This window comes from Odocoileus virginianus, chromosome 3, assembly GCF_023699985.2.
Source record: "Odocoileus virginianus isolate 20LAN1187 ecotype Illinois chromosome 3, Ovbor_1.2, whole genome shotgun sequence".
Classification (NCBI taxonomy): Eukaryota; Metazoa; Chordata; class Mammalia; order Artiodactyla; family Cervidae; genus Odocoileus; species Odocoileus virginianus.
In genome coordinates this window covers 9,173,180-9,187,939 of record NC_069676.1, presented here as the reverse complement: position 1 = coordinate 9,187,939, position 14,760 = coordinate 9,173,180, and the positions used below count along the sequence as shown (strand labels likewise).

The 14,760-nt window shown below is 49.2% G+C and overlaps 1 protein-coding gene and 1 pseudogene across 5 annotated transcripts; both read right to left on the bottom strand.

Annotated features, from left to right (window-relative positions):
- Nucleotides 1-2,729: 2,729 nt before the first annotated feature.
- On the bottom strand, nt 2,730-14,509 carry DNAJB1 (DnaJ heat shock protein family (Hsp40) member B1). 5 transcript variants are annotated; one of them, XM_020916641.2, is made up of 4 exons: nt 14,413-14,509; nt 13,380-13,503; nt 3,407-3,987; nt 2,730-3,107 (listed from the first exon to the last, which is right to left on the bottom strand). In XM_020916641.2, exons 3-4 carry the CDS (start codon nt 3,896-3,898, stop codon nt 2,877-2,879), a joined length of 723 nt encoding a protein of 240 aa, XP_020772300.1. In that variant the 5' UTR covers nt 3,899-3,987; nt 13,380-13,503; nt 14,413-14,509; the 3' UTR covers nt 2,730-2,876. The 5 variants fall into 5 exon arrangements, with proteins under 5 accessions (XP_020772300.1, XP_020772299.1, XP_020772298.1 ...); XM_020916640.2 differs by having other exon boundaries at nt 13,436-13,503; XM_020916639.2 differs by lacking the exons at nt 13,380-13,503; nt 14,413-14,509 and adding an exon at nt 5,122-5,422.
- On the bottom strand, nt 6,986-7,417 carry LOC110152832 (small EDRK-rich factor 1-like; annotated as a pseudogene).
- Nucleotides 14,510-14,760: the final 251 nt, after the last annotated feature.

The following is a 14,760-nucleotide window of genomic DNA, read 5'->3' as shown; positions in this document are numbered from 1 at the left end:
TTAGAAATTATGCTTATATAAGCAGATTGTCTCTAGGAGGCTGCACAAAAATATTTTTAAAAGAGGAAAAAAAAATCTGTAATGCCATGGCTTGTCTACAGTGGTCCTGAGGAAGGAGGGGACTTGACTATTCACCACAGGCTGAATATGAATTTTTGTTTTCTACTGTCTGAATCATGGAAAAATGAAGCACTCCGGGTGTGATGGATAAAGATACTGTGCTTAGTCGCTCAGTCGTGTCCAACTCTTTGCGACCCCATGTGGTGGGTGCAAAACAGATGCAGCTCCCCTCACAGTGTTGTGGAAGGAGCAAACTCCGAAATGTGGTCAGATAGGTATCATGGGAAAATAAATTTGTTAAAGCGAAGCTAAGGGAGTGAGGGGAGAAGCCAGCTTGCAGACAAACCAAACATCTGACATACACGTGCAACCAGGTCCAGTGTGGGCAAAGGCTGTGCATTAGAGGGACAGGCCTCCGTTTACTAGGGTCCTTGTCATTTTCCTGAAGAGTGACACTGCCCCATCCACCATCACAGGAAAGTTATTCCTCCAAGTTACCAGGATTGTGTGTGACACACCGAAGCTTTGTGCACATTTATGCCCACGGCCCTTGGATAAGAACCCCATACAGACCAGCTATGTTAATGAGGGAGGCTGGGGCAGGGGGATGGCAGCTCTGGGGGTCTGTGACCCCAGTTGTGGCCAGGGCCAATTCTGCAGTAAATATCATTTCTCATCCTAGAAGTGGTGATAAGGTCCCTTTTGACTCTTAATACTCCAGGGGTCACCTCCCAATGAAGATGGCCTCTCCGGGCTCAAAGCAGCTACTCCTCTAAGAGCCCCATGGCTTAGGTTTGGGTGAAAAGCCCTAAGATCTGTGCTGTCCAATAGTCACTGCTAACCACCACTGGTGGGTGCTGAGCACTTAAATGTGCCTGTAGCTACTAAGCAACTTGTGTTCTGTTGAATCTTAAATTTGTTTTAAAATGAACATTTCCATTGCTGGAGAAGGTTCTCTGGGACAGCACTGCCCTTAGATTGCTTCCAGTGGTTAAACTGTTTCAGTGGGAAGGGAAAGCCCTCCAAGATTGATGTTAAATATGGTTATTTAAGTTTCTACATCGATACTTTGTAGCAAAATAGCAATGCAGTTTTTGGCCTGTGTAATTACTTACCTTGTAATAAAACCAGTTCCTTAAAAAAAGTTACAAAGTAAAAGCAGTTTCAGTGCCCTGCAAATAAAGGGAGGGCAGGAAATAGGTCCTAACCAGGGTGGGATGGCCCTGGCCTGGAATCCTAATCTGGTTTGGCCAGGGCCTGCCTGACACCAGTTTGTTCCATCAAGAAAGCAGGGGGGCGGGGGGGTGCGGGTGGAGATTAAGAGAGTAGGGCACACACTTCTCCTTGGCCCCAGCAACCAGATCTTGCAAAACTGGGAGGGGATCTGTTTAACTGTGGCCCCAACCTTCACCAAAGAGCAAGCTCTGAATCCACTGGGCTCTTCCGATGCCCAGAGCCAGTACGGCAGGTTTCTCTTGTTCACCCCACATTTAGCTCAGGAGGGCAACTTCTCTCTCCCTTGCAGAGGACTCCTACCTCCTGCCTGCCCCTCCCCCTCCCACCCACCCTGGCTGCCTTTGGAGGGCTGCCCCGACACCACCCCATCCCATCAGCAGAACCCTCAAACAGAGTCGCAGGACCGCTCCCCTGAGGTTTAGCATCAGTCTTTAATGCTGTCACGCTGCACATTGACAAGTCACACACTTTGGTCTTGTGTTGGCAGTGGCAACTTACAATGAGTCTAAAAGTCTGAGCACCAGACTGACCTTGCAAGGAACAAACACTTGTTCCAACACCCCCCACCCTGCCCCCCACTCCCACCAGGTTCTTTCTCAGTTCCATCATGGCCCTATACAGAGAACAGCAGCTGCTGCGGACCGGTTTCATCTGACTGCACACCAACTTTACACAGAATTATAAAAACATATTTACAGACGTTCCACAGTGCTCCTGTAATCAGAAGCAAAGACCCTTTTATCAAAAGGGATTATAGCTAGGGCTGTGCAAAATTCAAAAGGATCAGATCCTTTTGAGAGAGTCCAGAGTCCATTGAACTAAAAAAAAATGACCCGGGTCATGGGGAAATCCCAGGTGTACCAAAAGATTGCCTCACAGCAAAGGAAGGTGAAGATCTCTGCCTGGGAGCCTGGGGCCAAAATTCCAGCCAAGGCCCCCGACTCTTGAAGGCGAGGCAGCTGTACGTTACACTCAGTGAAGGCCGGCTCCCTTGGTCCTGCTGGAACAAGGGAGGTATTGCTTGTGGGAGCTGGCCAGGCAGTTCAGCAACGAGTTGAGATTCTCAATTTGAGATGGCAAAAGAAAAGAGCGGGTTTCTTAGGGAAGGGAAAGATGGGGGAGACAAATACAGAATAAAACATGAACTGATCACACATTACAAACTGAGGAGTGTACAGGGTCTGGTAACCATGAAGGCAGGTCCACACCACAGGACATCTGCAGGCGGAGGGACTACAACAGGGGGATCAAGTCCAGCTGTGGGTCTGCGGTCTGCCTCTCCCCCTGGGCAGGGTTTGGAGAGGGAGGAGGGGGGTGCTGCCCACCCAGGAGGGCTGCAAGGACCCAGTGGGGCAGACTGCACTGCCTTCGCCTGCTGTCCCCACCACCTGCCACCCTACCGCTCGAAAAACAACTTTAGTCTAGTGCACGACTTTGAAAGATTGTAATATATTCTCTGGAAAACATTCAGCAGTATGAAAGCCCTCCCGCCCTCTCACGGGTCCACAGCTGGTGGAACGGTCCGGAAATCCTTGAGCTCTGGAAAGGTCCCTGGTCAGTTCTTGGGGAACACAGGTTGACTATATCGGAAGAACCTGCTCAAGAACGGTTCTTGACGTCTGGGGAATCCTTTCGGGGAAGATCACTTCAAACTCAATAATGAGGTCCCCACGTTTCTCGGGGGTTTTGGGGAGAGGGAGGCCTTCTCCGGGAACTTTTCGCCGCATACCAGGCCTGATGACATCTTTGAACACAACGGGTATGGTCCTGCCGTCCAGAGTGGGGACATTCACTGTACAGCCACACAGAGCCTTGGAAAGCAAAGGGACAGCATTAGAAAGAGTAGCTTAGAAGCTCACATCCTGCCCAGAGGCTGCTCACTGGAGGGTAAGCGCCATCAGGCCTCTGCAGCTAAGACCCTGCCTTAAGATCTACCCAGGTCACCAGCACAGACGCTCCGGAAAAACAGAGCCCTGGATGGTCTTGTCGCCATTGCACTGTCCAAGCTTGGCCCACACCAAGTGCCCAGAAACATCTGTCAAGCAAACACTGAACGGCATCACAAAGCAGCCTTCTCCCTCCCCAGACGCTGCCGTGCCTAGTGCCTTACCTCCCGAAGGCTGATCCTGGCTGGATAAATGACATCAGAGCCATCTCTCTTAAAGATATTGTGTGGCTTGTCCTTTAAAACAAAGACAATATCGGCTGGAATGTTGTTGGAAGTCTGGTCTCCTTCCTTGGGGAAGGTGATTTTGGTCCCTTCTTTCCACCCCCGCTTCACTTCGATGGTCAAGATTTTGTCTTCATTGCGAATGCTCTTTCCGTCGGGGTTCAGACGCTTATGAGAGATTTTCATCTTCTTGGTACAGCCGCTATAGATCTCTTCGAGTGAGACCCTAAGATCATGGGTGACGGGGGGATCTTGTTTCTTTCGGGTGGGCTCTTGGGCAGGGCGGGAGCGGCCAAAGTTCATGTTGGTGAAGCCACCCATGCCCATGGGGAAGCCAGAGAACGGGTCATCGATGTCCATGCCTTCCTCCCCGTTGCGCTGCCCAAAAAAGGTGTCAAAGGGATTTCGGCCACCGAAGATCTCAGCAAACATGGCATGAGGGTCTCCATGGAATGTGTAGCTGAAGGAGGTACCATTAGTACCGCCGCTGCTCCCGCCGCTGGGGCCACTGCCCTTCAGGCCTGAAAAGCCAAAGCAGAAGAAATCAAATGAGTGGCTAGGAACTTAACTCTCCAGGAGCTTTCCTTCAAGGAAAAAAGCTTAGGAGCCATTGGGGGAGGCATGTTTTTTAGCCTGTCAGGGAAGAACAAGTAAGAACTCCGAGCTTTTACCTCCCACTTGCAGCGGCAGAAACGGAACCCCCACCCACTTATGGCAGGTAGTTCACTGTGGCAAGACAGTAGTGAAGGGTTCATGCTTTGAGATGGGCATCTCCTGGGGCCACCCAGCTCCTCACATCTGAGAAACCCATTCCTCTTGCACTATTGTAATGACTACGAAAAACTCACTGAGAGCGAATGAAAAATGCTTAACCCCGGATCAGTTTTCACTAAATGCACTCTTAAATCCCCTACTGCTAGAGACGTGTGGGAGAGTAAAACCAACGTGAAACTGCAAATGCAGACTTTCAAATTCTCGCACCCTGGCACTAACTGCCCTCATTCTCATAAAATAAGCCGCTTCTTCCTGGGGACCAAGCCCAGCAACCTCCTGAGTCATCAATGGGCGACAGGACAAGAACGCTTCTTTTTTTTTTTCCCTTAAGAGGGCTGGCCGCACCTGCACCTTGACGGCCGACTAGGTAAGCACTTTACAAGGATTACCTCACTCCACCCTCGGAGAGGCGCGGGAGGTCGCTCGGCGCTAATTGGCATCTCATTTGCAGGCTCACTACTCGCAGCCTGTGCCCAGGGCACAGCCAGAGGCCCTGCCCTGAACCCCCGAGTGGCAGAGCCTCCCACCTCGCCCAGGTGAGCCCAGGCCCGTACCGCCAGCAGCCAAGCTAAACCTACGAACCCTCTCCTTCCGCACCCGCACCCTCGGACAGATCGCGGACGTGGGTGGAGGCGAGCGCCCAGGGAGGGGCAGCCCCAGACATACTAGAAGCTTCTGAACGAGCAGCGCGGCCAGGGCCCCTCCTCCCATCGGGCGGCCGCCAATCCGAGGGAGGAGGCCCTTGTGGCCAGAGGGCGGGTGCTGCTTCAACCCCTGGGCCCGGAGAGACCCCCGGAGAAGCTACAGCGAGGCCGCCCTGCCTCGGTTTCTCCGCCTGTCAAACGGCGAGGGCGCGCCCCCGGCTGCGCGCGCGCACGCACCTTCCTCCCCGTAGCGGTCGAAGATCTCGCGCTTGCGCGGGTCGCTGAGCACGTCGTAGGCCTCGGCGATCTCCTTGAACTTCTCCTCAGCGCCGGGCTCCTTGTTCTTGTCCGGGTGGTAACGCAGCGCCTGACGGCGGTAGGCCCTCTTGATCTCCTCGTCCGACGCACCTCGGGCCAGGCCCAGCGTCTGATAATAGTCCTTTCCCATTGCCCCCGCCTGCGGCCCGGCACCCAGCTGTCGCCGTCCCCCGGCTCCGCCACCGCCCCGTCCCGGACTCTATATACCCGTCCGGCGGAAGCTTCCAGAGCCCGCCAGCCCCCTCCAGAACCTTCCGCCCCGCCCCCCACGCGGCTTTGGCCAATCCCCGTCGCCCAGGCTGCGACGCGCTACATCCGGGGCGGGGTCGCGCCGCCAACGGCCGCCCGCGCGCGGCCACGCCCCCTCCCGCTCAGTCCTGGGCAACGCTTCTTAGCGGCGCGCGCCCCGGGCGGCGGAGTCCCTGCCCACCCTCCGCGGGCACCAATAGTGACCATGTTTTATTGCTTCCTGCAACCAGGCTGGCCTTGCGGCCCGCCTCCTGTCTGGGTCAATAGGTTATGACGCGCTACTCCAGGAAGGGGCGGGTCTGGGGAAGACACCGCCCCTCCACTCAGTTCAGTTCAGCCGCTCATTCGTGTCCCACTCTCTGCGACCTCACTGCAGCGCGCCAGGCTTCCCTGTCCATCATCAGCTCCCGAAGCTTGCTCTGACTCATGTCTCATCGAGTGGTTGATGCCATCCAGCCATCTCATTCTCTGTTGTCCCCGTCTCCTTCTTCCTTCAATCTTTCCCAGCATCAGGGTCTTTTCCAGTGGTCAGTTCTCATCAGGTGGCCAAAGTATTGTAGCTTCAGCTTCAGCATCAGTCCTTCTGTTGAATATTCAGGACTGATTTTCTTTAGGATTGACTGATTTGATCTTGCAGTCCAAGGGACTCTCGAGTTTTCTTCAACACCACAGTTCAAAAGCATCAGTTCTTCCACGCTCAACTTTCTTTATGGTCCAACTCTCACATCCATACATGACTACTGAAAAAACCATAGTTTTGACTAGATAGACCTTTGTCGGGAAAGGAATCTCTCTGCTTTTTAATGTGCTGTCTAGGTTGGTCATAGCTTTTCTTCCAAGGAACAAGCGTCGTTTAATTTCATGGCTGCAGTCACAATTTACAGTGATTTTTAGAGCCCAAGACAATAAAGTTTGTCACTGTTTCCATTGTTTCCCCATCTATTAGCCCCTTCACTAGCAGATGCAAATATGCCCGCCTCTATCTCACAGGGCCAGGAATGAGTTCCTGCCAGGTGTCTCCAGGCGGTGGGAGTTGCCTAATTTTCCCCAGCCCCAGATACCCGCTTCCTTCTGGAAATAAAAAGTCACCCGCTCTGTTCTACCAGCTGTGTGTGCATGCTCAGTTATATCCAACTCTTTGCGAGGAGAATGCGGGTGGGAACTCCAGTACTATCTGCGTCCTCAGTCATAAAGGACCCTGCAAAGCGAGGTGAGCACCGGGAGCCACAGTTCACCTCCCTGCAGAGGTCTTCTCAGTCCAGCCCTTCAAGCCTCTCACTTTACCATTTTCTCAAGAACACCTGCCACTGAAATCTGAAATTGTTCCTTGGTTTTCATGTTAAATGTCTTCCCCCGCTCCTAGCCTGGAATCACCATAATGTCAGGGACTGGGTCCTGTCAGTGCTGAGTCTCCAGTGCCAGGAACTGTCTGGAACCAAGGCTTCATAAATATTCCTGGCTGTTTTAATTTTTTTTTCATATGCATGGTTAGTGTTTTATTCTTTGAAGAATGGTTCTGAAACATCACACTAAGTCAGGTTGAAAGGAAAAGTTTAAAATAGTTTTATAAGGATATAACATATGTACTGACTATTCACTCTACAAAATCTTGATCATAGAGCTTATGATACACTTAGTTTGCAGTAGCACCCAGGTTTTCCTGATAGTCATTATTTCTCTCTTGTTTGCATAGACTTCTTATCATTGGCTGCCTTCTGCTTTTGTTGCATGATCTCAGAGTCCCGCTGCTTCCTCTGAGAGGTAGTCAGGCTGTCCTCTTTTCTTTTTCCCTTACTAATTTCCTGGGATTTCTTCATGTTTTTCTGGCAGGTAAGTTATTGTTGATTTCCACCTGCCTGACCTTTCAGGCCAGACCAGACTCAATTGCCCCTCTCCCTCCATGGACAAAAAAATCCTGGCTGTTTTTAATGCACCTGGTTCTTTACCCCTGCCCCACTACCTCCATGATGTGAGGGAGACATGGGCATGGAATACACCTCTCAGGGCCTTAGTATCATCTGGGCAACATGATCCCTTTTGGCTCCTATAGTCTGGGGTGTCTGTGATCAAGGACAGGGCTGACATGGAAAGGAGGCTCAGAAAGAGGTGCCACCTGAGAAGGGAAGAGGGGAGAAGGTGGTGGTGGCCTACAGAGGGGAAAGGTTCTTGGAAGAACTGCTTGGGAAGTCTGGGTGGTGTGACACTGGTGCTGGAGCCAGATAGTCACATTTCATTCTTGGTTGCAGCACTTCCTGGCTGTGTGATCTTGGGCTTGTTACTGAGCCTTCCAGGGCCTTTAGCTTCCTCATCTGTACAATGGGGGTAGTAGTTGTACCAGCCTCATAGGGCTTCGAAGTTGACATTGAGTCAACATTTGTAAAGTGCCCGGGACGGACATAGCTTAGAGGAAGTTCTGTCAAAGGGGTGACTAACCCTCTGGTTGAATGGTGGGCTGCTGAGGAACCCCCTTCCTGGCAGGACCACAGCAAAACATTTCTGGTAACCACTGTCCTTGTGCAAACTGGAACTCTTGAGAAAGACGCCATGGCCATCCGGCCACCCCTGGTCACTCCCTGACCCCAAGTAACTGTGTCAGTAAGGGATTCCCTGGTAGCTCAGTTGGTAAAGAATCTGCCTGCAGTGCAGGAAGAACTGGGTTCATTCCCTGAGTCAGGAAGATCCCCTGGAGAAGGGAATGGCAACCCACTCCGGTACTCTTGCCTGGAAAAATCCTACGGACAGAGGATCTTGGTGGGCTACAGTCCATGGGGTCAAAAAGAGTCAGACAGAACTTAGCGACTAAACCACCACCATCAAAGGACTCTGGATTAAGACACACACCAGCCAACCTGGGAGGATGAGTCTAGGCTGGATACCCAAGGGCACAGCACTGCAGGGGTCCTGAACCAATCATGGAGGAGAGTTTGATTTTTTTTTTTTAATAAAGTTACATAAACAGATAGTGGGAGAGTCATCATGGGGAAAGAAACCCAGAGCTTGTGGATTTCTTCACACTTATAAATTTAAGGGTTACAGATGTGTGGACTTCCTTGGCAGTCCAGTGATTAGGATTATGCTTCTAATGCAGGGGGAATGGGTTCTGTACCTGGTTGGGGAACTAAGATCCCACGTGCTGTGTGGCCAAAAATAAAAAAAATAAAAAAAAAAAAAGGAGTTACAGATGTGGGGACTTTTCTGGTGGTCCAGTGGTTAAGGCTCCCTGCTTCCACTGCAGGGGGCGTGGGTTTGATCCATATTCGGGGAGCTAAGATCCCACATGCCACTTATAAACCCACCCTGAAAAAAAAAGTTAACAGATGTGGAGGCCTCTAAAGGTCTTCACATAGTTCTGGTGGACCAAAAACATCAAGCAAGGGGTGTCCTTGTGTTTGGGGGCAACCTTAGGACTGGGAAATCTCCCTTCCTTGAGTAAGCCCGGGTCATAATCTGGAAGTTTTAATTGTTTAACCACACGCCCCACCCCCACCCCCCCCAAAAAAGAGCCCAAACCGAACTTCTCTTATTATGTTCTTTGACCTGGACACATAATCACTGTTTTTTTTTTTTTTTTTTTTTTTCCAGCCAGGCTGAGTGGCTTGTGGAATCCTAGTTCCCCAACCAGGGATTGAGCCTGCACCCTGGGCAATGAAAGTGGGGGAATTCCCTCACCAGGCACGTTGGACTGTTACTGGAAAAGTGACTTTCACAGAAACTTAGCAGAGGTTTGAGCTATCAACTCAGAGAAGAGGAGACGATGTGATGGGTAGTTGTATGTATAGACTTGGCTAGGCAGTAGTACCTAGTGATTCAATTAAACACTAATCTAAGTGCTGCTGTGAAGATGTTTTGCAAATGTGGTTAGGTTAACATCTATAATCAGTTGGCTTTAAGTATAGCAGATGACCCTTGATTTTGTGGGTAGACCTCATTCAATCACTTGAAAGGATTGAAAGCAAACACTGAAAGACCTTAAAAGCAAATATGGAGGTCTGCTTGAGAAAGAAGCGTTAGTTCCTGGCCAAGACCTGCTGGTCTGCTCTACAGATTTCACACTTGCCTTGCCAGCCCTCACAACTGTGAGAGCCAATGCCCGAAACAAGTCTCCTACACAGACACACTCACAAACACATATATCCTATTGCTTCTGTTTCACTAAGAACTAAGAATAAGAATATAAGAACTAAGCAGGTCAGTCTGGAGTCAGTCAGTCTTAGTTGAAAACCTGGACCTGCTGTTTCCTTATTTACTGCCCATGTGATGTTGCACAACTTGTTCTCAGTAATTGCTAAGTATGTTCTCCATAAAATGGGGATAAGAGTAGATCTTACCTCCCAGGGTTGCTATGTGAATTTGAGAGGGCCCAGGCAATAAACCTTATAATAACAGCTAACACTGACAAGGTCCTACTCTGTGTCAAATCGGTTCCAAACACTCAATGTGTATGAACTCATTTAATCCTGACAATAATCCTGTGAGGGGCTTCCCTGGTAGTCCAGTGGTTAAGAATCTGCTTGCCTGTGCAGGGAATATGGGTCCCATCCCTGGTCCGGGAAGATCCCACGTGCTGTGGGGCAACTAAGCCCGAGTGTCGTAACTACTGAAGCCCTTGTTGCCTAAAGCCCATGCTTTGCAACAAGAGAAGCCATCACAATGAGAAGCCAAAGCCCTGCAGCTAGAGAAAGCCCGAGTGCAGCAATGAAGACCCAGCATAGCCAAAATGAACTTCGCTAAAAAAAATAATCCTATGAGGTTGGCCTGTCATTACCTCTGTTTTACAGGTAGGGAAACCAAGGCTCTGAGAGGTTACATGACTTGCCTGAGGTCACCTAGTGAATAAAATGCTGAGGTGTAAACTGTTTAGCATATTGTTTATGGTAAGCACTCAGCTTGTGTAAGATGTGATTCAGATGATGATAAAGCTTTAAGTTTTTATTTTTTAAAAGCATCACCACTCTTTTCAACTCTTTTTCTCTTCATCAAAAAGAACTTCAAAAGCGCTACAGTCATATAAGCTAACAATCTTCCCTGGTGGAATACCCGTGTGAAATAAAAACCTATGTTCACATAAAAACCAGTGAGCGAATACTTATCAAGGCTTTATTTGTCATTACCAACAGCCATTAAAACCTGAATGTCCTTCCCTGGGTGAAAAGTAAACAAACTGTATACTATTCAGTCATAAAAAAGGATTGAGCTATTGATTCAGGAAACAATGCAGAGGAACTGCAAATGCATATGTAAAGAAGCCAGTTTCAAAAGTCTGTTCACTGTGTGATTTCATTTTAAGGTACTTCTAAGAAAGGTAAAAGTATTGATGCAGAAACTGGATCAGTGGTTGCCAGGGACTGGGATCTTTGACAAAGGGAGACAGGGGAATTTGGGGGGATGACAGAAATGTTCCATATCTTGACTGCGATGGTGGTTACATGACTGTATTTATTCAGAACTATACAGCAGAAAAGGTGATTTTTATTGGATGTAAACTATATCTCAATAAAAAGAAAGAAAATACATCCTATGAATTAAAAGATTCAAAAGGCAGAAAGGTTGGGAAACCTCTCTCCGGGGCTCCTGACACAGTGGAAAGTTGCAAATCAGCCCTGGCTTGTCTGCTGTAGGCTCTACCTTCCCTCACACAGCTCTGATCCAATTTGATCACACACCCCAAAACAAGCCAAGCCAGGTTCCTGGAAGAAATCAAGATCCTATCTTTTTTTTTTTTTTTTAAGACCCTATCTTACTTGCGCCTGGGAAATAGAAAAAGAGCTTGTCTTGGTGCTCTGTGATGACCTAGAGGGCTGGGATGGGGGTTGCGGGGGGAGGCTCAAGAGGGAGGAGATATATGTATACTTTTAGCTGATTCACAATGTTGTACAGCAGAAACCAGCACAACATTGTAAAGCAATTACTCTGGAATTTAAAAAAAAAAAGAACTTGTGAGACTGACACAACCACACACACCAGATCTTCCATGTCCAAACGATCACAGGTTCTCCTGACTCTGAGACCCAAGGAGGCTCTGCTCACCCTTCAACAGTGCCACAGCACAAGACCTTTATGGAATTCCCCCTTTGGAAACTGCTTTAAGGGGCTTGTTACATTTGGCTCAGCAAATACCAAACGTATTTACTTCTCACCATTATGAATCAGGTTAGTGATTCACAGGTTAGTTTCCCCAGTGTCCTGGGAAAACTAGCTGTCCCTATCAACAGGTACAGACAAAGCCATGGTATAGTGTCATGAATGGCTTGAACAAAGTGGCCAGCCTTTGTTCTGAGGATGAATTCTGTTTGTGCTGGCAGCCTGATTACTGGAAACCAGATGAGGCCAACAAGGGGTTCTCACACTTGTGTGTGTTCAGTCACTCAGTTGTGTCTGACTCTTTATGATGCCATGGACTGCAGCCCACCAGGCTCCTCTGTCCATGGGATTTCCCAGGTAAGAATACTGGAGCGGGTTGCCATTTCCTCCTCCGGGAATCTTCCCGACCCAAGGATTGAACCTGAGTCTCCTACATCTCCTGCACTGACAGGCAGATTCTTTACCACTGAGCCACCTGGGAAATTCCCCTCTCCACCTGTAATACCCATCAAAACCAAAGAGGACTTCCCCTCTGCAGGCTGGATCATGTCTTTCTATCAGTTTCTTGTAGGTGAGGAGGCGGGTGGGCAGTTATTTGTATGCCCCAGCTGGCACAGAGCATATTACATTCACAAAATTATTTGGTGCCTGTTGAGTGAGTTCAGGGCTCAGGAAAGCATCCTCCAAAGGGAAATTCCAGAATGTCCCAAGCCTGTAGGAATGTGTGTGGAATCTCCAAAAATGACATCCCTTTGGACACCATATGTCTTACCTAGCTGGAACCCAGCCTAGGGAAGACATACCTACTCAGACCACACTGGAGAACCCGGAAATTGCTAGCAAAACGTGGCTAGATTTTAGGGGTTCAACCCTACCCCCTAGCATCTCAGAAGTAGATGCTTCAAGTAACTCAATCTGGTAGGATTTTAACTTGTGGCTTCTTTTTTTTTAAAATTTTAATATTTATTTATTTGGCTGCACTGGGCCTTAGTTGCAGTATATAAGATCTAGTTCCCTGACCAGGGATTGGAACCCAGGTCCCCTGCACTGTGAGCACAGAGTCTTAGCCACTGGACCACCAGGGAAATCCCTAAACTTGTGGCTTCTGAGTGAGTAATCTCCTACCCTTCTCCATGAAGCCAGGAAACAAGGCCTGTTGGTACACAAAGGATCTCATGATACTATGAGATCCGCAACTGCCAACAGGAAAAGATCTGTGCTTTGGTAAAAGGCGAAAGATTTATACTATCTGAAGAGAAACCAGAGTATAAGATCTGTGCTTTGGAAAGTACAAGTATAAAACACTTTATGGAACTCCCCTGGTGGTGCAGTGGATAAGAATACACCTGCCAATGCAGGGGACACGGGTTTGATCCCTGGTCAGGGGAGATCCCACATGCTTCAGCACAACTAAGTCCGTGCACCAAAACTAGTGAGCCTCTGTGCCACAACTACTGAAGCCCATGCACCTAGAGCCCATGCCCCACAACAAGAGAAGCCACTGCAGTGACAAGCCTGAGCACCACAACAAAGAGAAGCCCCCACTCACTGCAACTAGAGAGAGCCCGCACAAAGCAACGAAGACTCACGCAGCCTATCTGTTTTGCTCAGATAGGCCTGAGGAAAAAGGTGATTAATTTCTTTGGGGTCTTTTTTCAGTAACCAGGGATTGAACCTTGGGTCCCCTGCAGTGGAAGCAAAGTGTCTTAACCACTGCACCACCAGGGAAGTCCTGGAAAAGGTAATGACTTAGCTTCCTTTATTCTGAAAGAGGCGTCCCCAAATATTGTAGCTTCAGAAATTTCTAGAGCCTAACCTGGATGAGTAAGTGCTGAGCACTGACTCACCTTCTCCCCACCCTGCTCTCCTGTGAACCAACAATCTGTCTTTGAGGACTTCTCACCATGTCTCTGATGCCAGGCCTCTGAGTTCTGGAGTGCTCAACAGTTGAAGAAGGCTCAAGGGTGGGGTCTGGAACCAGGAGAAAGGAGATAAGGTAAGGGGGTGTGCCAAGTCTTGTTTTAAGTGTCTGTTTGAGTCTGTATGTGTGTGTAGTGGCAACCAACCTCCCCCGCCTGCTCATAACAATCAGTGGAACAAAAGCATGACATGACCCCAAACCAGCACTGTCCAGTAGAGAGAGTGTGAGACACACAACTGCCAGGCCAGCCACATCCAAGCTGTGTCTGATTTTAAATGTTCCAATAGGCATATCAAAGAAATAAAAAGAAACAGGAATTTAATTTTAATAATGTATTTTTACCCAATATATCCAAAATAATATTTCAGCATACCATTACATAACTAATAATAATATTATTGTTGATAATATCATCAAAAATATTGTTGATAATATCAATATTATTGTTGATAATATCAACAATAATATTATTGTTGATTATATCAATAATAATAGCACTAATCAACATAGAAGTTGATTAATGAAGTTCTTTTTTACATCTTCCTTTTCATACTAAGTCTTTGAAATCCCTTTGTGTTTCACTTTTACAGCACATCTCAATTTTGACCAGCCACATTTCAAGGACTCAGTAGCCACATGTGGCCAGCGGTGACCACACCGGGCAGTACAGGTAGAGACAAAAGTGGGCTCCCTGCCTGTGGGGTCTAGCAAGGTGAGGCGGGGGCGTGCATTAGAAAGGGGAGTGAAGACACAACCACAATAGTGAGCGAGCTCAGGTTACAAGTTGCGGGTGTGTGCCTGAGAGCTTTTCCCCACCTCTTTCCCCTTTACTTTCCTCCCATTCGTGACAGATACGGGTTCCCTCGCCGGAGCAGCCTCTCCATCCAGGTGCCCCAGCCCAAGCCCCCAACCCCTTGCCGTCTCCCGTAGCTCCCCGGTACTCCCTGGGGGCCGCCCACCTCCGAATTCACCCAGTCGAGCTTGTGGATGTTGCCTTCCCTGTCACTCAACTGCTAGCTCCCTCCTCGCGCCTTGCAATAACCGTCGCTTCCCTTGGTTTCCACAGAGACGCCACCAAGGGGCGGGGCAACGGGCTCGCGCGACCAGAGGCCCTCTTTGATTGGTGGATAGCCAAGCTCCTTCTTTTTCTTCCGTCCTCCTCCCTCCTGCCCGTGCTTCGTCCCTCTCGGTGGGTCCAGGAAGCTGATTGGCTAGCTCCATGGCGAGAGCTGCTAGTTCCTGCACCGACCAGCTCTGCGGGGCGGGGACGAAGGTGGGCGCCTTGCGCGCTGATTGGCTGGAGGGGC

Bases quoted from the DNA above. Each gene is read 5' to 3' on its own strand.
- DNAJB1 (XM_020916639.2), bottom strand. From the start codon at position 5,332: ATGGGAAAGGACTATTATCAGACGCTGGGCCTGGCCCGAGGTGCGTCG. The intron at 3,988-5,121 runs GTGCGTGCGCGC...TTGGCTTTTCAG, and splicing joins CGACCGCTACGGGGAGGAAG to GCCTGAAGGGCAGTGGCCCC. The intron at 3,108-3,406 runs GTAAGGCACTAG...TTGCTTTCCAAG, and splicing joins CCAGGATCAGCCTTCGGGAG to GCTCTGTGTGGCTGTACAGT.